The following is a 21115-nucleotide window of genomic DNA, read 5'->3' as shown; positions in this document are numbered from 1 at the left end:
AACCTCTTATAAGACATTTCAACCTTTCTAGGGGAGAGAGGGATAAATGGACCTAGCATGAAGAAAAATTCTGGATTTTTTCTGAGTTCTCCACTATTATTTTAATAGGCAGAAAATTGAAATTTGTTAATAGTCAAGGAAACATACTTAAATTATAATAAGAAAAAAGCAAGTTCCACTTTTTTCCCCTCAAATCCTCCAAACATGAACACAAAGTATTACAATGTAACTTTTAGTTAAAGTTGTGCTTTTGACTTTTTTCAAGGTGACGGTCATGTTATTCACTGATTGAAAAATTAGAACCTCAAGAAAATGCATATTTAATATGGAAACTGTGACTTCTGCTGACTTTGTAAAATTACCCCGTCATACATTGAGCTCTGAAGGTACAAAATCACTTCTTACTCATTTTTGCATCCTTCCTACCCAGCACAGTGCCTAAAACATACCTGACACTCAGAAAAGAACTTGCAGGCTTGACTTAGGAACCTGATACCCAGTAGCTGCCTATTAAATTCTAAATAGTCAGCTGATTTTTTGACCCTAAATCTAAGGGCAAAAACAAGAGAACACATTTGGATGGAAACTAATCCTGAATGCCATACATAGATGCTATCAAAATTATAATTTGTCTACATTTATATACTTAAATTCCATTGAATTAAGTAAGTGTATGTATTTCTTTAAATTGAAATATTTTACTTTTTGAGGATTTTTTTACTACAGCATATTTATGTATGCCACTCACTATCCTTTTCTCCTTTTTTTTTCTTCAAGAACTTAATCCTATCTGAAATGATATTATTTATGTATGTGTTTACTGGCTTATTTTCTACCTCAGGACTTTGTTCTGGCCACCACTGCAACCCCACCACCAGCATAAGAAATGTACCTTTCAGGCACTGGTTAAGATTTGTAGGACGAATACACATCTGCACTGGAATTATTCATGTGAAAAACACCTGATGGAATAAGTAAATACTAATGAAATAAAGAATTTTTCTATCCTCCGAACCAAAATGGATGTAGAATTTGGGGAGATAGTTTCAAGTCAAAGAAATGATTCCACCTTTTAATTAAACAGTTCCTTTCTCCAAGTAAATGCCTGTAAGTGCTACGCACAGAACTGAAGCCAGACCTATACCCTTAATCTTTACCTGAGGGTTTGCAGCCATAATTGTGTAATTGCCGTCATCATCTAGGGTGGAGGCCGTGGTGTGGAGAGAGCAGGTCCCGTCAAGATCTCTTTGAATGGTGTAGTGATCATTCTTTGGAGAGATCTGCTTCCCATCTTTAAACCAATAGATCTGTGAGAGGAAACAGTGACGGAAGATTAAGGATGTGTGTAGTACTACTCTATTAGGGGAATTGGTAAATACGAACTGTGTGGCCTGCAGAGCTGATCGGAGTTTCCATGTTAAAATGTTAAACAGAACATCTTAATAGGAAATTGACTTTTGAGTGAAAAAACTAGGTAACAAACAGGTTTAGTTCTATTTTAGTTTTTAAAAATTATGTATCTTTTAAAAATTTTAAAATGTATATAAATATTCACATTATTCACATATTTTTTACATATTATTTATATGGACTGATCTATATTGAACGTGGACAGTGGTTAGTTCTGGGGTGGCTCTACAGGCATTTTTCTTTTTGCTTCTATTTTCACATGTACTGAATGAAATGCACTGAAGGAAAATGTGTTACTTGTAAAGCAAAGGGAAGAAGGTAAAAAGGTTATTTTAGAGAATAACAGTTGAACTCTAACCATTCCGCTGAATTGTGTTAGACCAAACGGCAGTGAGGAAGGAGCAACAGTTAGGGATTGGTGATGGGTGAGCTCTACTGCTTTAACTCTGGGCCAAGGAGCAGATGCTCAAAGGGGGCACCTAGGTGGCTCAGCTGGTTAAGCAGATGCCTTTGGCTCAGGTCAGGATCCCGGGGTCCTGGGATTGAGTCCCGCATCGGGCTCCCTCCTCTGCAGGGAGCCTGCTTCTCCCTCTGCTTGTGCTCTCTCTCTCTGTGTCAAATAAATAAAGTCTTTAAAAAAAATTTAAAAAAAGTTTGTCCACTCTCCCCACTGTTAAAGAAAACACAGTAGTATTTAAACTTACAATAATTTTCCATAATATTTTAACTTGGTTTGATAGAAAATTAAATGTGAAGAATAAATTAAAAATAAATCTGGACTAAATAACACATTTTAAAATGGTCAAACTACCTCTTTCGCAGGTCCTACCACCTTCCCTGATCTTTAAATAAAATCACTGGTCCGCGGATCCCCTATGATTTAGTTATTATTTCTGACAGTGGAGACATGGGGCCATAATGATGAATCACAGGGCCACCGGCCCTCACATGACTGAGATGCTGAACCAATGCCTGCATCAACCCACCTCCAGACTTAATGGTTAGGGAACTAAACAAATCCCCCTTTCTAAAGCCGCAACAAGTTCTTTGTTGTCAGCTGTTGTTCCTGGCATCCTAAAGCATTCCTAGCTCATTCCTAACAGAAGAAACCTACTTTAGAACCTTCAGGTTTTAAAATGAACTTCTTCCTTAATGTAAATCCATATGCAAATTGAGACCACAACTGGCACTCAAATTCAGCTCTCTATGAAAGCCTCTGAATCTGAAAAATCTCTTTGAAACTTATATTTTAAGAAAGGAACAGCTAGAAGTGTATAGCACTAAATAAGCACATGAATAATTGGGATCTGACTGCTGAAACTTTTCCAACCCCTATTTTTTCAATTAGCTCTGAATTTAGAGACTATATTATTAATCTCCAGAATCTAAAAATGGATCAACTAGACTCATAACTCTCAGTTCTAAAAATTAGATAAAGCATGATACTTCATAACTATCATTCTCTTCTTGGTGGTTTTATGTTTTCTGATGGAACAAAGAAGCTGTGATTAGTATACAATTTCTTCCTTTTGCATTCTTGCCACTATGCCAGGTCTTCAGACTTGTTTCTTTCCTTTAATCATACTTCTCACCTTCATTGTACTTGGAATACGACTTTCAAATGAGAATTAGGAAGTAGTTCCAACAATTTTACCAAGACTGCTAATCAGAGGGAAGGGGAGAGTACAAGAGATGAAAACAGGGTGAATTAGAAATTCTTTCCCATCTTCTCATGTTTTCATATGGAACAAGCATGTCAAGGGCAGAATACAATTAAAAAAAAATAACCAAAAAAAAGGATGTATTTTTTTAAACATGATGAATATCCCGTACTTTAATAGTCCTAACGTAATTTGTATACCATGTGTGGAAGAAAAAGAACCACAGTGAGGACAGGAGGGAGGAAGGGGAAGAAGGAAGCAAAGGTGAAAGAAGACAATAAAAATTCTTAAAAAATTAAGCCTCTTAAAGTTGTGAAACATTTAAATTCCTACTAGAAAAGCAGAGTTATGTTAAACACAACAGCTCATCTTTCAGGTGAACATAGCGTTCTTTAAAACAAGAATTAGTGATCTTAGAACTTAATGACCTTAAGCCTTGAGTAAGATTTAAAAATAACAAGGGATCTTTGTGAAGATTTTGGAAGCTTAACATACAATTTCTTGTTGAGTTTCATTCATAAGCTGCACATTTATTTTTAGTACATGAATTTGTTATGTTTGTGAATACAGAGCAATTATCCAAATTATGCCAAGAATAAAGAAGTTTTCTCAATTATTATAAAAGTCTCATCTTATTAGAAGGTAGATATGCATTTGAAAACTTAAGGCTGTTTTCTTTGCTTTTTCTCTGTGATACCACTGTTAAGCTTTTAATTTCAGTGAGTGTATTTTTCATTTCGATATGCTTATTTTACGAATTTGCTTGGGCTTTGGTACTGTCCTGTTAAGTTTCTAGTTCTTTTATTTCTTTATTTTTATTTTTTAAAAAGATTTTATTTATTTGAGAGAGAGAGAGAGAGTGAGCAAGCATGAGTGGGGTGAGGGGCAGAGGGAGAAGCAGAATCCCCACTGAGCAGGAAGCCTGCCGCAGGATTCGATCGTAGGATTCTGGGATCATGACCTGAGCTGAAGGCAGACACTTAACCCACGGAGCCACCCAGATGCCCCCAGATTCTCTTTCTTTTAAAATTGTTTCAATCATTTTAAACATAGTTATTTTATAGTTTGCTTAAGGCTGTTCAATAGTGTGCAATACTTGAGTTTCTATTTTCTTGTTTCTTTTGCTATTGATTCTCCTTATCGTTGTTTCCCATATGGTTTGTAAGTTTTTACTGTGAATTTCTTCTTCCTCCCTCTTAACCTACCGAAGTTTGATATGCCCCAAATTGTGAGAGTGTTCTCTAGGGCAGTTTTTGCTTGAGTCTGCCAGAAACAAGGATTTTAATCATCCTGGACTAAATTTCATATTAATTTTGCAGCTTTTGGCTTCATATCATGTGAAAGTCTAAATGTGGAGTTTCCATTTCTCATGGGCATCTTTTTTATTCTTTTCTTCCAAGTTCCAGGGAAAAGTGTAATTCTGTTTATTGCTTTCTGGACTAGTGAGCAATTATTCTCGCCTCCCTTTACAGACTGGGCAACTCTTTATCCAGCTGTTTCCATGTGTCTGTAGGAAGAGGGCTTCCATCTAGGTCAGCCTAGTCCTCTTGAGTATCAGAAGTTCCTCTGAATATCCTTTCTCAACAGTATTCTGGCCCCTAGCCCCTTTGTAAATACAGGAAGCTTTGGTTTTGTAGATGAAAGATCTGAAGTTTTTATAATCCATGGTAAGCACTGCTTCTCTCTATGATACACAGCATGGGGTTTGTGTTCAAGCCTGGCCGCTCACCAGCTCCCTGACCTTGGACAAGTTAATCAAACCTCACTGAGCTCAGTTCTGTCACCTGCAATTTGGGAGTGACACTGATAACATCACGTGAGTAAATGCTGTAGGTATACGAAAAGCTCTTGTCGATTGTTATTCTCTTATTCTATTCTTCAAACCCAAACTCTACTCTTCTACTCTTTTTGGTTTCTAATGCCTCCTGAGGAAGGCCCTGAACTTAAATAGTACTTCGAACATTTTACATCATGGGTCCTGAGAAAGGTAGTCTGTATCTCTTCCTCCTATTATACACACTGTATTTTGGAAGCCAAACTTCCACAGAAAACAGAACTCTTAAAAAGCTATGTTTTCAGCTTACCTTTGGCTTTGGATTCCCAGTCACCCTGCATGTGAAAGTTACAGGCATTCCCTCAAAGATCTTGTAATGTTTTAGCTTCATCTCAAAGAACGGTGCCACTCCATTTTCCACAGGCACGTCCCCATACTGAATGTCATCACCCGATTCATCCACAGGAGACCTCTCTAGCCTGTACTCGATTTCACTGATGAGTCTCTGTTCACAGCTGGAGACTTTGTATTCCTGTATCAGGCGGAAAAAGGTCATGTTAGCAACCTCAGTCCCGTGTGGTCCCACGTGTCTCAGGAGTCTTATTCTCCTCTCCAATGAGGCACTCAGAAGACAGTGATCTTTTTACCAGAGACTTAAAAACAAGTCTGAACCCAACTGAATTCCATATAAAACAAAAAACATCTGGAAGTAAGTATATATGATATTTCAAATTGTCTTCAGGTCTTATCATCCTCCTCCCCCCAAAAAACTATGAAGATGAATTTCTTTCTCTCTTCTCTTGGGGGGTGTGGGGAAAGAAAGAAAAAGGCAACAGCTTTGTATTCCTAAACTGTTCATAAAAATAAAACACGATGGAACACCGGTTTCTTTCTGTAGGTGAAAGCTGTGCAGGGCAGTGCCACGCTTCAGAAAGGTGACAGTGTGCGTGGCTAGCAGCTGCAGGGTTACAGAGCATTTCATCAAGCGGGTAACGGAAAACATGGCATTTTTTTTCACTCCTAATAATCCTCAGCCACATAGCCTCTGAACTCCTCCTCAGCTTTGCAGCTAGTAGGAACTACTCTCCACCCTCTTTAAAAGAAAAATGGAATTGACAGTCCAGTCAAAATTCTGATTAAAAAGACAAAAGCAGAGTAGCCATCAACATCCTATGGTGATGAAGGGGGATCCTACAGTTCACTTGCTTACAAAAAGCACAATGGAAACAAGGCAGCCCATTATAAAATACTGTCTTTAGTAACAAATAAAAGATGTTTTAACTAGGTTTTCTCATAAAGAAGCTACCCCACCTTTGAAAAACTGTTGTCTTGAGGGAAGAAATATAAGAGTATGAGTAAAATTGCAAAAAATACAGTTGTTTTGTTTTAATTACTATCAAATTAATCAGTTTAAGAATCAGCGCGTTTTCCCCCAGAAAGGTGTAACAAATGAGAAACTTTTAACAATTTACAGTTCAGAGTATTCAATGGTGACAGAATCAAATTCAAGTTTGTAATATATGACAAAAAGCACACTACAGTAATTCTGTTCATCTGATATTAAAACAGACACTGGTCATAGTATTTGTAATTAATACGTGGCAGTCAAGATAGATACACAGGTAAACAAGGAAGAACACAAGAAACAGACACAGTGAAAGACCGGAAGGAGAAGAAAGGTGAAAAGCTTAACCTTTTGACCGTCCAGAGGACTCCCTACAGAAGCATGAGGAGACCCAATTTCCTGTAATGGTAGAAAAAAAGAAGTGAAGACTAATAATAGAAATAAGAACCTAGCAAGATTTCTAGTTTTAAGTGAAATTTTTGTGGTAGCAATATTTAACACCGAAAAATCTTCAGATACTGAAGGCAGAGCTATTTCTCAACATCTATGAGAGTTTACTTGATCCTTTAAGCGTTTTAAAAAGCTTTCTTTAATCTGGAGACTACATCTGGAAACTCCAAGCAGAAGCAGTGGAGATTATAAAACAGCTTACATCAAATCCGTGAAGGGACTTTTTTTTTGCGGCAGCGGGGGAACAAAAATAGCAATTTAGGTTTTCTGCTGATTAGTGATTTCTAACTGTATATGTGAAGGAAAAGAAAGACATCATTTTTTCTATACACAGATATTTTACTTTGACTAGATGTTAAGAACATAACTGGAAATATTCACTACCTATTTCACACAGTTTCAGTGAAAATATGTTTCTCCCCAGAGACGGTTTTGCATTAAAGCACAGGATGGGAAAATCAGAACGATACTTGAAAGGAGACTAAACTGATCAGTAAGAAAATAAAAAGAACAGGTATCACTGACTGAAATAACTCTTACCAGTCACGTAACACACCTGTCTGGCACACGCTATGTGCTCACTAATTATTAGCTATGAGCTTGACTGGTGATATTAATACTGCTTTTCTTTGACTTGCCCTCTACTTCCCACAGAACTGAGCCCAAGAACAGTGTCCATAAAGAGGATGGGGAGAGGGGACAGAATAATTAATATTTTTCTAATTAGTCCAGAGGAACACAGTACCTGATTAGCTGTTTCCTCTTCTGGCTCCTGAATATTAAAGACAGCTGCACTGTCAGCACCTAGCAGTCGACGAGCCATTCTCTCTTCATAGGTGAGCCTCTAAGCAAAGCAGTCACAAAAATTACAAAGTTAGAAAATTCACAATTACATACTGCCTCACGATAAGGAATTTTAAAAAATGAGTTTTGGTGTTTTCTGTAACTATTTTCTCTCAACCTTCAGATGCCTGTATGTAAAAGGGGTCTGTTTCTTTCCCTTCCTTCTGGTGTTCTGTCACCTCCCCTTCTGGTCTTAGTGGCTTAATCCAGTGTTGGGGGCCACCAACTGGTACAGCCCAAATTCAAGGTGAATATAATAACCAAACAAGGCAGAAGCCACACAGAAAATAGCTGTCATATCCTCATCCTTCATGACACATACAGAGAAAAAAGATATTCAAATAGCAAAATTTTTTTTTAAAAAAGGAAATGTTCTTTCCATAGCCATCCACAAGCTTCAAACCAGCCTAATGGGCTCCCAGCCTCTGGTAAGGGAAGTTTTAGACCAGCGGGCAGCGGGGGTCCCCTCTGCTTGGGGTTCTCAGCTCTACGGACATTTCCTAGGCTGCTGTGTAGCAGGTGAATGTAGGCCAATGTAAGGGTCCACAAAGAATGGTCGCACATGGCTGAATTAGCAAAAGGACTGCTAAAGATACTTGCCAAAGCTAATATCCATAATTTGAGATTCTGCTCAGAGGCGGACTGCTTGCTTGCCCATCAGGCAAAGTGGCAACGTTTTTGCATCTAGCAGCCAGGACTCTAGATTTGGCCAAAACATATTTGTGGAGCCATTCTTACACAGAAGAAATGCCAGTGTTTTTGTTCTGTCTGTTGGGCTGTTTCCTGCCTTTGAGTTTTGGTTCTAAAATGCCTTAGAATTACAGGTCTGGGAAGAACTTTCAGAGACCCTCTGTCCCATAAACAAGTGTTTGATTCAAAATAGAGAATAATTAGTAAGGCAGAATCTTAAAAAAATACAGAAGTTATTTCCGTAAACTTCCCAACTTCTGAACATAGATGCAAATTCTATTGGAAACTCTCTAATCAGGAAAATATGTTGAATAAATTTACAATTTCCAGTAATTGCTGGTTCTAGTCCCAGCTGAAACCGGGAAGTGAAACAAGTCAGTGCCAAATGACAAACAGTCCTAAAGTTCGTATTATTTCATTTACTAAAGAAGGGGTGGGGATAAGACGAGGTAGGTGTTTGGTGCATGGACTGTCTCAGTCCAAGTATGTTATTATTTAAATTAATTTTCTCACATCTGTTAAAGAATCACTGAATTCCATTTTCAAAAAGAGTTTTAAATACCTGCTCTCTTAAAAGCCTTCCTAATGTTTTCATGGAGAACTGCATCAACATCAAAGGTAGGACTGGAGTAATGTCCACCCTTTTCCTTATAAGCAGAAATATCAATTTGATACCTAGTCCTTTGCCAGAATGCACCTGCTACCAGTAAAAGCCAAATTTACTTCAGTTTTGTTTCTAAACCCCTAGGCCATGTGGATGTCCAAGCCCTGTCCACAGAAGCCAAAAATAAGTAACAGAATAATATGCAACACTAGGAAAAAGTTGTCCTTTTAAACTCAAATGTGGAAATCTATGGAACTTGTTGTGAATGTCGTTTGCTGCTAAACAGATCGATAAACATATAATATACATAGTATGCTATAACAACTTCTTAAGTCTCTTTAACCAAGAGAATCTTAGTCCATAAGGAATATTTAAACAGAGACCCAAAAAACCCCAAAAAACTGGAGAAATGCCTCTACTTGGCTGGCGTTCCCATAAGTATTTGTTTTAATCTTTCAAAGGCTTTAGTTGACAGAGCCAGGGGAAACTTCCAGAGTATGCACATTTACACATGCAATTACTTATTTCAGGGAGAAAAATATTTTCCCTTTGTTAAAATCTTCTATTCTCAGTGAAATGAATGACCAACACAAGATCTCATTAGAATTTTAATCTTCCTGAACTCAGATTAGGATGCCCTAATAATTAAAAGCAGCATTCAGCACCCCTCCTCTACCCTCCACCTTTCCAATCAAACATGCTCTGTTCTCACATTTTCATTTATCAATGTGTGAGAATTAAAATTCCTAGAAAACATTTAACATAGAGTGCTTTCTACTCTGAAAAAGATATCTGAGAGGAAGCTTTTATACAAAGAGGCCCTTTTCTTCTTCTACTTAAGAGCCGGACCAATTTTTCTGGTGATAATTCCAAAATAAAGCCACCAAAGGCTCCTTTTCTTCACCTGGGAAATCTTATTTGTGAGACTTGTTCTTCCTGTCCCCTTAAAAATACTCGGATGTAGTAAGAGGAAGGGTTAGTAAAAAATGAGAAACAACTGGTGAGGAAACATTTAAGTCCAATGGTGAAAACATCTTCTACACATATATTGTTTACCAGATCTGTACAGATAGCAGAACAATACTGTGAAACAAGCATTACTCTTTCAGATTACTGAATCAGTATCTAGTAATGGTCTACTAGAACAGTACTGGACTTCAGGGGTCATTTCCTCAGTAAAGATAGTCTTCGTGTAGAAGGAGTACATGCCAGAGAATCCACATTCTCCTTTTGGTACTTGTGGTAGATATAGATCATTCCAGAGCATACCTTCCCCCTCCTACCCAGCCCAGATTTGTTCCCTTTTCTTTGTAATGCTGCAATTCCTCATTTGTTTTACTCCCCACCTTAAAATCAGCCCTTCCTCTTTATCTCCAACTTGCTAACTTCACTCCAAGACTGCAGGAAAGAGTGGAGGCCAAGTAGAGGGAAGCCTTTCCACTTTTCTCCCTTTTCCCCAGATTCAGGCCATAATGCTAAGAAGAACACAGATTTAGGGGTAATGAAATCAACTTTGTGGACAAAGTACAAGAACCAAAGTGAAGGAAGAGCTCTCTGACGTGGGCAGCTAATATTCCAAGTTCAGGCCCCAAATCCATCTCTGTGTACCGGCTGGCCATTGTTCAGGAGGTCCTCCTTGAAGCGAAGTTTTCGTTCCAGGTCTTGAATGACAGCATCCTTTGTGCCTTGAATCTCCTCATCAGAAGCTATTCTAGCAGTTCTATTGGCCTTCTTTGGAAATCCCCTGCAGGACAAAAGCACAAGGCAGTGGAGTCACTTGTCAGGCACATAAATCCAAGTCAAACATTCAAGTCCAGCAAAGACAGTACAATGTGTCAATGTCAGTGCCCACTCTTCTCTAATGCTTTGTCTATTCCAGTTAATTATGGAAAGAACCATGGAAGCCGGTTTCGCTGTTTGGGTAACACTAACTCGAACCAGTTTTCAGAGAAAGTGGACATACTTTAGGGAGTGTGTCTCAGTGGTTAGAGAAATGCCAAGAATAGGGAAGGCTTGTGTTTTAGTCCCAGGGAGGCAGCAATGTAAAGTGAAAACACAATGTGATTTGTAATCACAGCTGGGTTTAAAATCTGGCTCTGCCTGGTATTAGGTTTGTGACTTTGGGCAAGTTTCTCAACATTTCCTATAAATAAGTATAAACATATATACCATAGATGGCTATTGAGAAGATTTGAGAGAGAACATATTTCTTTCATACTTTCATAAGTTCAGTCCTTCTGATCCTTTGCAATCAATTTATTCAACAACAGTGTCTAGCTCATTCTAAGCAAATATTGTTTGTTATCTTCCCTTCTATCCTGATTTGATTAGAGGAGGAGGCCAATGTTATAAAAGGTCTAGTTTATGCTAAAGGGTCCTAGAAGGTCTGCAGGTCCTGCTATGCCTGGTACCCCCCAACACCCCAAGCCTCCTAAACCTCCTGGAGAGCCTGGGGCTCTTAAGTAAGTGACACCTCAGAACTTTTCTTTCCCAGGGCAGCAACAATGCCCTGGGCCATGTGAGCCAGGGGTCACTGGGTACCGGATGCTTGATGGGTGGGCAATCACTTTTGTTGGTGCCTTAAGCAATTTGCTTCCTACTTCCTTTCCTTTTCCCTCATAGGGCTGTGGGTAAAGATTCAAGAGAAATAGAATATACTAAACGGTAGTGAAAATGAATGACCTGTAGCTACTCATATCGCCCAAGTTGAATTTCAAAGATGTAATGTCGAGTTTAAAAAAGCCAAGTTAAAGAATACATAAAACATGCTTCCATTTATCAACAGACAAAAGCTAAGCAGTCTTCTGCCAGGGTAGGGGTTCTCAAAGGGTGGTCCTTGGACCAGCGGCACCCACATCACCTGAGAAACTGTTAGGAATGCAGATTTTTGGACTCACTCCTGACCTACTGAATCAGAAACTCGGGTTAGGGTCCAGCAATCTGTGTTTTAACAAGTCCTCTAGGTGATTCTGATATATAAAAAAAGTTTGAGAAATAAACTTAGGGAAACATACATATATAAACCACTAAGACAAGAGAAGGATTAACTCAGATATTCAGGGTAGTGGTTATCTCTCGGGGGGGCAGTTGTGGATGTGACTGGGGAGGGTGACATAGGGAGCCCTCAAAGGTACTAGAAACAGGCATGATTTTTATTATTATTCTTTTAAACTATACATATACCTTGTATATGCTTCCTTATTTATATGTTTTATAATAAGACATTTTTAAGTTAAAAGAAAGGTTTACTGCAAATATGTCAAGGCACCATGTGCTGGATACCATGTCACTGATAAGGTAGAAAGCCCTAGTAAGGCTGAGGATGTAAATTAACACCAAGGTTCACCAAACTCTCTGCTCACCATTTCACCCAAAAATGCCCGGAACAAGACAGTCACTACATTGGCAAGAGAAAACAGAGTATCCTGTAACCGTGGTGCACTCCGCCCTCAGCAGTAATACCGTGGAGTCCTGAGGCCTGTGCCCCTCCCGTCCGTTCCCGTTTCCTTGCTGAACCTCCCCTGATTTTGTGGGGTGTTCACCCTCCAATGTGCTTAGAGAAGGTGACCCCCTCCCCAAACTCAGGGGTGACTGACCTAAGGTGAGTGGTGTCAATCCTGTGGACAGTGGTTTATGTGGCTAGAGGCATGTGATGGAGCCTGGCTGCTGAGATGGGGGCAATGGGGAGGGGCTCTAGTTAAACATTTCTCACCTCTACAAGCAACACACAGGAAGAAATGCCCCCCGCCCTTTTACTGGCTACCACTGTGTCAAAATGCCCCAAACTGCCCCACTCACACCGAGCACAAGGGAGAACCCGCCAACATGCTGATGGTGGCAGCTTGGAAAGACAGAGACCCCGGAGCCCTGATGATGTTTCTGGGACACGGGTGACCTATCCGTGGAGTCACCTGCCCCCACACTTGTTATGTAGATCAATAAACCAGGAGCATTTAATCTATTGGTAGTCGAGTCTTCTGATGCCTATCGCAGAAAATACCCTGACAGCTTTTCCAGGTTCTTCCTTTTCTAGTCGTAGGGCAAATGGAGGGGGTTAAACACTGGTATTAAAGAAAAGATTGTGATATCGTATCTTACTGCCTGGGAATTGATCTTGGTTTTTAAGGCATGGGGCAGTGAAGCTGTGACACATGAACAGCAAGAGCCACAGGAATCATGACCTCTAACCTCAATTTTTAGAACCATACAATCCTTCAATGAAAATGTGTATTCTGTGCCAGCCTTTCTGGGCCCAGCGCCTCTGGCCCTTAGGACAGATGTGGTCAGCCTGCAGGCTTCAGTTTAATGTCCCCTCGGAAAGGAGGACCCTGACCAAGTCTACCCATTAGTTACTTATATCATGTTTCTTTTCTTCATAGCACTCATCAAACTTTATTAATATATGTTCTTGTTAATGGCCTCTCTCGCACCCTGCCTCTCTGGTTAATCGCAGTGCTTGTCAAACAGCAGACCCGAAAATAATATTCATGGAGTAAGTGAATGGATGTACTATCTATCTTCACTTCCTTTTTTTTTTTTTAAAGATTTTATTTACTGGGGACACCTGGGTGGCTCAGTTGGTTTAACATCTGCCTTTGGCTCAGGTCATGATCTCCAGGTCCTGGGACCAGGCCCCGAGTCGGGCTCCCTGCTCAGCGGGGAGTTTGCTTCTCCCTCTCCTCTGCCCCTTTCCCCCTGCTTGGGCTCTCTCTTTCTCCAAATAAGTAAGTAAATAAAATCTTTTTTTAAAAGATTTAAAAAAAATTTTTTAAATCTTTTTATTTTATTAATAATTAATTATTTAATTTAATTATTATTTAAATTATTAAAATAAATAATTAATTTTATTAATTAAAAAATTAAATTTTTAAAAAATCTTTTTAAAAATTTTACTTGAGAGAGGAAGAGCAGGGCTGGGAAGAGCAGGGCTGGGAAGGGTGGTCGGGGAGGGAAAAAGGCAGAGGGAGAAACAGACTCCCCACTGAACAGGGAGCCGACTCAGGGTGATCCCAGGACCCTGGGATCATGACCTGAGCTGAAGGCAGATACTCAACTGACTGAGCCACCCAGGTGCCCCTCTATCTTCACTTCTGATCTCTCTCTACCTTCCCCCCTCAGGCAAGAAAAATTGTCCCAAAGCCATCTATATTCAAACCACATGTAAAAAGTCAGGCTCAGAACACATACAAATTACACAGTTTTGGAAATAAAGTTCTGTGCTGCTTTTGACTAAAGCCTTAACATCTGCAAACTAGAAGAGGTACGTTCTGAAGTCACCTAAAAGGTAAAATGAAAGCCAGCTCTGTGTTACATCACATATTATTGGGAACACACAGGTTCCCATTATTATTTTAAACTTGACAACATAAATGAGCTGCACAACTATGTGATGACATGCAGCACTGATGACAGAAGCTTCACTGTGTCCCTGCGGGCACAATACACTGAGAGCTGTGTTCTCTGCACAGATAAGAAAGAAAGGGGCAAAGCGTGGCTATCAAGGCCCGAACAGATCACCTAAACAACAGAAACAGAGAACTGGTCTTTTAAAAGACAGCCACAAGTCGTCTTGAACAAGTACACACCTGTCTGTTCACGACAGAGTAAGTCCTGGGGCTTACAAAGCATTTCTCAGTATACCGGACTCTGTAGGGAACTTAGGCATGACTGCTCTGGGACATTTCATAGAGAGGCCATTCACCTTGGTTTGGATTCTTGCCACCCAGGTATTTTGTTTCAGAGAGTACAATTAAAATTACTCTTTGACCCAAATAAAAACCCTGATCATTCTATGTTTCTTTTAGCAAGGGGATTCCCTAAACACAGCAAGATCCCAAGCATTAGAGGAGCATTTACTTCATCTCTGTTTCCTGCTATTTTATTTTATTTTTAATTTTTATTTTATTTTTTTTTTTCAAATTTTATTTATTTATTTGAGACAGAGAGAAAGAGAGAGAGAGAGAGAGAGAGCACATGAGAGGGGGAGGGTCAGAGGGAGAAGCAGGCTCCCTGCCGAGCAGGGAGCCTGATGCAGGACTCGATCCAGGGACTCCAGGATCATGACCTGAGCCGAAGGCAGTCGCTTAACCAACTGAGCCACCCAGGCGCCCCATATTTCCTGCTACTTTAAAGACATTATTTTCTCTTACAGAATTTAAGGTACACATTTACTTGGTTCTGAACAATTAACACTGAAATCAAATCAATCAGTTGAAAGATTTTTAAATGTCTAACAGTCACTGCACAAATACTAATTGAGTATCTAGTATGGCACAGTGCTGGGCAAACACATCAATACAAATTCTGTTAAGCCTGTAACTCCACAGTTGGTTTGTAAGATGAGTGACTGTGTCACCTGATGACTTCTTGGAATTCTGTGCAGTAGAAATTCTGTGCATAAAAGTTAAAAACAGTAATACAACAAAAGTGTTATCACTGTAGCCTAAAAAGTATTCTACGTGACAAGGAGAAGATAGTCAAATCCTGCAGGGTGGTCTTTGATTTCGGAGGGGTTGATAATCCAGTTGGAGAATAAATGAAGGAACAAGCCATGTTGTAGTAATTCTAGGTGCAATGGGAGCTAAAGAAGTCGAAGAGAGTGCTGGCTAGCATGACTGCAGAAGACTCCAAGAAAGAGGTAGAATCTGGGATCCTGGAAGATGATGAGGATGCAGACGAGTAGAGATGGGAGAGGAAGGAATTCAGACTCAGCAGTTATAAAGGTGCAGAAGGGATAATCTCTTATTTTTTATTGCTTAAAACACTGTGTTTTGGGCTAGTTACTAATGGCTACATGCCTCTATTACCTCCTCTGTAAAGTGTAAAATGTGGGTATTAATAGCATATACCTCATAGGATTATTAGGAAAATGACACGAGCTAAGACATATTAAGCACTTGGATCCATGCCTGGCATACTAAGGGTGGCTCTGGAGAGGCCAATGGGAACTGTCCAGTATGGAAGTGAATCAGGGAGACGAAACTGGCTGAGGGGAACAGAATGAAAGCGGGAAAGGAGTTTAAAAAGAAGCGAAGAACTCTTGACTGGTTTCCAAAAGGGTGCAAATAACCTTTATTGATTGGCTTCTCAGTGTTCAACTCTGTTCTAGGTGCTCGGAATACAATGTTGAACAAAACTAAGTGACTGTATTTAGAAAAAATATATTCTATGGTGGGGATGATAGAGACAGGAAATAAAAGGGTGGAAGGAGGGACATAGCAGGAGGGTGGTAAGTGCTATGAAGGGACGGGAGTGTGAGGGGATGACTATATTACACAGTGTGGTCAATCACAAGTCTGAGGAAGTGACATTACCTCTGAGGCCCAAGTGACAGTATGAAGACCTACAGGGACAGCTAGGCGGTGCAAAGGTCACTCGGTCTGAATGAATCTGGCAGGGTCACCAGGGCATTGTGATCCCTGAGGAAAGAGGTATAGGATACAGTACTTTTCACCCTTGTTTTAATATGGAATCTTTTTTTTCAGAGAGTATCTCATTTGGATTAACATAATTCAAAAAACACTTTAAGTGGGTGCCTGGGTGGCTCAGTTGGTTAAGCGACTGCCTTCGGCTCAGGTCATGATCCTGGAGTCCCGGGATAGAGTCCCACATCAGGCTCCCTGCTCAGCAGGGAGTCTGCTTCTCCCTCTGACCCTCCCCCCTCTCATGTGCTCTCTCTCTCTCATTCTCTCTGTCTCAAATAAATAAATAAAATCTTTAAAAAAAAAAAAAACCACTTTAAGCAACTGTGTTAAAACTGAGCAAAGAGTTTAGAGTTTGTATATAATGTATATAACGTTAAAGTAGAAACCAAAGTGGAGTATTCTTTCGTGGTGGAGGCAACAGAAAAGAAAAACAGTTGTAAGTTTTCGAGACAAAGTTTTGGCAATTGAGTTTGTTTTCCTATAAAACTAATTCTTTGTTGGAATTTAATGTAAAATGGCTGTGGCTGGTTCTCCCAAATGGCATCACTTTTGATAAATGAAGAGCAACAACTCATTAGGAAATTTTAAAAAGAGTACTTGGTGACAAAGAGATGATCTCCTTTCGTGATGGTTTGTACAATTAAAAATAAAAATGCTTAAATGCTTATTCAAAGTAAACTGTTACTAAAACCAGAACTCTTCACAAAAACCCATACTCAGAAGCAGATCTTAACTAGTAAACAGTTCATACAAACCTCCCACTGAATATAAATACTTCAGTGTAAACACAGGTGAGCCCAACTCTGCAAAAAATATTACTGATCTGTTTACTCTAGCTTCAACCATAAGTCACTTACCATTTTAAAATAATATTCATGTGGTTGGGGGGTAAAAACATCTTAAACATATACACATGCATCTGAAAGATTTTATCTTCCACCACCACCAAATCCTAGAAGGTTTTCTTTTTTTCTTGGCTACTGAATAATCTTGAAAGTATCCTGCCCTTGATATACTATTCTAGGTCAATTTTATCAGTGTATTCCAGAAACTCAGATCTCCAGAGTACAACACTGATTTAAGAGATAGCCTATCTAGCAACCAAAGAATTTTTCTAACTACTAAAAGTCCTCTTATTCTCCTCTCATATTCAGTGATAGCTAATAGTAACCAAATTCCACAAAATTTCACAGTAAGCAGAATCATTAACATGTTGGCATTTCTCCTATTCAAGAATGTAATATGTGAATTAATACATAAAAGAGCCCAAGATACACAAACTGAGTTTTTGTATATCAATTCTATTTTTTCTAACTGAAGCCAAAGCTGTTAGAGTACAACTGGATAACCTGAGCTCATACCTAAAGGAAAATAGATGCCTTTATAAATACATTCAGTTCTCACCTTATCCTTTGGCTTCTCTAGAGAATAAACTCACACACGTGTGTGCACCGTACCACTACTTGGTACAGAGCCATCCAAGATGAGCAGGTCTGATTCTGACCTGTTCCGGGGGTAGACGTTTCAACGGAATCATCATCAGTCACAGCAGACCCCGAGAGCTCACTTGCTAATTTGTCAGAAAATAGCTGCCTGGGATTGGATGCAACATTCTGGGCAATCCTCTAAGATCCTAGTGAACCCAATAACAAGACCCTGGGGAGGCCCGAAACCCCTTCAGGCCTCTGCCTCTGATGAGGAACGACGAGGCCCCCCACCTACCTATTTCCTGCAAGATGGGAGAAAGACAGGAATACTGAGATAATGTCTGCACAGTCCAATGCAGCTTTTGTCTTTTCTGTTAGTTACTATCTAACCACTGTCTTGACTTGAGAACTGGCTAAAGTACAAATAAATCTTTAAGAACTTCTCCTTAAGATTTAGAGGAGTCTGTTTTGTTGGTTTGCAGCTGTTTTCTTTCATCAAGAAACAGCAGACAGATTTGTCGGAGATCAACCTGGGTAATACACCCAGGCTAAGCACGTGACTCCCTTTTTGCTCAGGCTTATTCCAGAACCCTGGGAAATCCCTTTGCCTCTTGCCATGCTCACCTTGAATGCAGAGAGATGATAAGTGTCCCCACCTACCTGTTTCTTATAAATCAGGGAGAAAGAGAGGGACAATGAGATAATGTCTGTGAAGAGCTGAGTGCCTACAGAATAAAAGCTCTCATGAATACATCTATATAAAAGCTCTTATTGACACATGCTTTTTCTTTTGACAAACATGGGATAACATTTCAAACCAAAGGCCTACTTATACAGAAGAGGCAATTAAGAGTATAAAACATTGCAGCACTGTGGTTCGGTGGCACTCCCTTATGAGAACAGAGTCTAAGAATGTGAAGGTGGACAAATACTATAGTGCCAACCAGCGCCCATCTGGTTCTCAGGGATAGTTCTGATCTGATTCAGCCAGACACACTACTGCTGCACTCTTCTAGGGGGCACTCCCAAATCCCCTGGATTCCCACCATCTCGGAGGAGATCTACTGCGTAGAGGAACAAGGTGACCGAAACGGAAGCTGTAAACCTAACTATCAGCAATTGTGAGGCGAGCCCGATACATGAATTTTATTGAAATGCAAACAGGCTTCTTTCTAAGGCACATTATCTCCTCACTGGCCCCATCTGAAAGATTTAGTCAGCTTCACATTCGTGTCTGTCCACAGCTTTAAGATGCTGCTAGTGACCCCGGTCACGCTGGGGAAGAATGTAGCTGCCTGAAGGAAGCAAGGCACTGGAGGAACTGGATGTGCGGAAGTTCCCCAAACCACAATCAACCAACAACCAAATAGTGTTGCTGTGAGTCTGAGTGCGGCCCACTGTCATTGGCCTTCTTGGCCTTGTGCTATAACCCTGGCATCCATGGCCTTTGTTCCCTGACTGTCTGACTTCTGCTACCCAGACATGTGAGAAATAGAACCTTACCTTCATGGACTATTTAAAAACTTAGTGCATGACCAGCCTACCCTTTTCCGGATTAAAACGAGGACAATGCTAAACATACAAACAGAATAAAACAACTAGTATGCCACTGATGATTAAGAAAACTGAGATAAGTGACATTTATATTTAAGATTTTGATAGAACAAGGCAGGCAAAAAACAAAAAAAACACCCAAAAAACAACTTACCATATTTCTACTTACTGAGTCATGTGTAATCAATCTATTTACTGGTACTTGACAAATATGGCAAAACCATTCAACCAGATAAATTACACATATAAGTGGAATGAATCTGCTATCATAATCACAAATTCAGTGAAATATAAATGAAAGTAATTTAAAAGATTCATTTGACAACAGTTTGCCAGTGCCTACAAGTTCAAGGATGCCGTAATTTGTAGTCATGGCATCCCAAACAGGGACATTCGCTCTTTGGCAAATCATTTGGATTACTATGATGGAAAAAATAGCTATCTTTTCATTTTTAATTCAGAACGCAAATGAGGGATCCCATAATATACCAGAGGAGAAACATGTTCCAAAAATCACATGTATCAAACCAGAAGAATGAATTCTTGAAGTATGTGTGATTTAGCAAATGGAAAATTCCTTGGAGACAAAAGGGTAACCATATAATGATGGCCTATTGGACTGGCATAGAGATAAAAATCTGCAGCCTATATGGCCATTTACCTTTGGTGTCACAGTGTCTCTCTTTGGGTACAGTTTTCCACAGTTTCCACAAAACTAGCATGACTTCATTCATTTTTAAGAAATGGCAGGAGCTGCTAGATTCTTTAGTGGTAACAATTTTAAAGTATTTTACTCCATAAAATTAATAACTATGATAGGTAAGAGACAAATGCTTCTATTACTTGAGGTAAGCTCTTAGAACTGCATATATTCTTAAGAGAATTTCAAAGATCAGAAAAAACTTTCTACTTAAGATAATAAAAGGCATGACGACCCAACACCTTTGATAGTCTAGTCTTTGTTCAGTAGGAGAAATATTACAGATAAGTGCTTATCTTCCTGGGAGGCAAGATTTGGTACCATTTCCCAGTAAGAGGGACAAAACAGTGTCATGCAGTAAACTCCCACCTCTTGAATCTAACAGTTAGCTTCTTTGTGGCAAGAGAATACTTCACTTCCTAGCAGCCAAATAAAGAAAACCAACAAATAGGGGAGAAAAAAGTTTTCTCAGCCAAGTTGAGTCACTCAACTTCCAGTAGAAGCCCGTTATTACATTACTATATAAACTCACCTCCTTTATTCTACTTATTTATGTATTCATTTAAGCTTTTTCCAATAAAGATTTGAGAAGAAGCCAGATTCAAATATAGAATTCATGTAATCAACATTTAGAAAGTGCCTATTGAAACAAGACATTGCTAACAGAAGCTCAATACATCTTGTCAAAGTCAAGCATAGCAATGCTCATCTCTAAGGTAGTATAGTACATCCCCAAGTGGGAAATCTTTTCATATGAATGAAAAGAACCTAAATTCTTAGGTCTTTTCATTTTATTCTTTAGTAGAATTTCTTTCTTTTCTCTCTGAACAATATTTGGATTCTGGGAGACTCTGAAGTAGGGTTTCAGAGTTTATTTCAGAGATACAGGAATTTGGCTTGACTCTTGCTGATGCGTCCTTGTTTTTGAACTCTTCAGGAAAATGAGTATGTGCTAGCTTTTAGTCATCAATAATATGTGCCAAACACCTATATGATAGATTTCTTTTGAAGGCTTTAATGCACTTTTGTAGATGTCATCTTATGTATCCTCATAGATTTTTCTATTTAAAGACTTCAGACAGCTGCCACATCATCGTTGTGACATAAGGAAAGACAAGTACTTAGATAATCTGCAAACAGAAAAACTGAGACCGAGGATCCAGGTAGTTTACCTAGAGATTACAGGGACAGAACTGGTACATCATTTCTTCACTAGATTGCACCCGTCCTCAC

The 21115-nt window shown here is 39.4% G+C and overlaps 2 protein-coding genes across 11 annotated transcripts in view; one reads left to right on the top strand and one right to left on the bottom strand.

Moving 5' to 3' along the window:
• The window catches only part of PALLD (palladin, cytoskeletal associated protein), a 426115-nt gene that overhangs the window by 19553 nt on the left and 385447 nt on the right, over positions 1-21115 (bottom strand). For 7 of the 8 annotated variants that reach the window (XM_045880160.3, XM_045880163.3, XM_064585259.1 and 4 more), the window contains 4 exons: positions 10386-10521; positions 7386-7484; positions 5156-5377; positions 1158-1307 (listed from right to left, as the gene is read on the bottom strand). In XM_045880160.3, coding sequence (XP_045736116.2) covers positions 1158-1307; positions 5156-5377; positions 7386-7484; positions 10386-10521 — 607 coding nt within the window. Of the gene's footprint in view, positions 1-1157; positions 1308-5155; positions 5378-6538; positions 6590-7385; positions 7485-10385; positions 10522-21115 lie in introns of all 8 variants that reach the window. The other variant, XM_045880159.3, reaches the window with a different exon arrangement.
• CBR4 (carbonyl reductase 4) overlaps positions 1-21115 on the top strand; it is a 124875-nt gene that overhangs the window by 92899 nt on the left and 10861 nt on the right. For 2 of the 3 annotated variants that reach the window (XR_010409628.1, XM_064585265.1), the window contains one exon: positions 4769-5043. Coding sequence is in view for 2 of the 3 variants with exons in the window: in XM_064585265.1 (XP_064441335.1) it covers positions 4769-4872 (104 nt within the window). In the remaining variant the exon portion in view is untranslated. Of the gene's footprint in view, positions 1-4768; positions 5044-21115 lie in introns of those variants that run through there. The other variant, XM_064585266.1, reaches the window with a different exon arrangement.

This window comes from Mirounga angustirostris, unplaced genomic scaffold (assembly GCF_029215605.1).
Source record: "Mirounga angustirostris isolate CCGP_5_RB_7025 unplaced genomic scaffold, mMirAng1.0.hap1 SCAF_2, whole genome shotgun sequence".
NCBI lineage: Eukaryota > Metazoa > Chordata > Mammalia > Carnivora > Phocidae > Mirounga > Mirounga angustirostris.
This window is presented reverse-complemented; position numbering and strand designations above follow the sequence as displayed.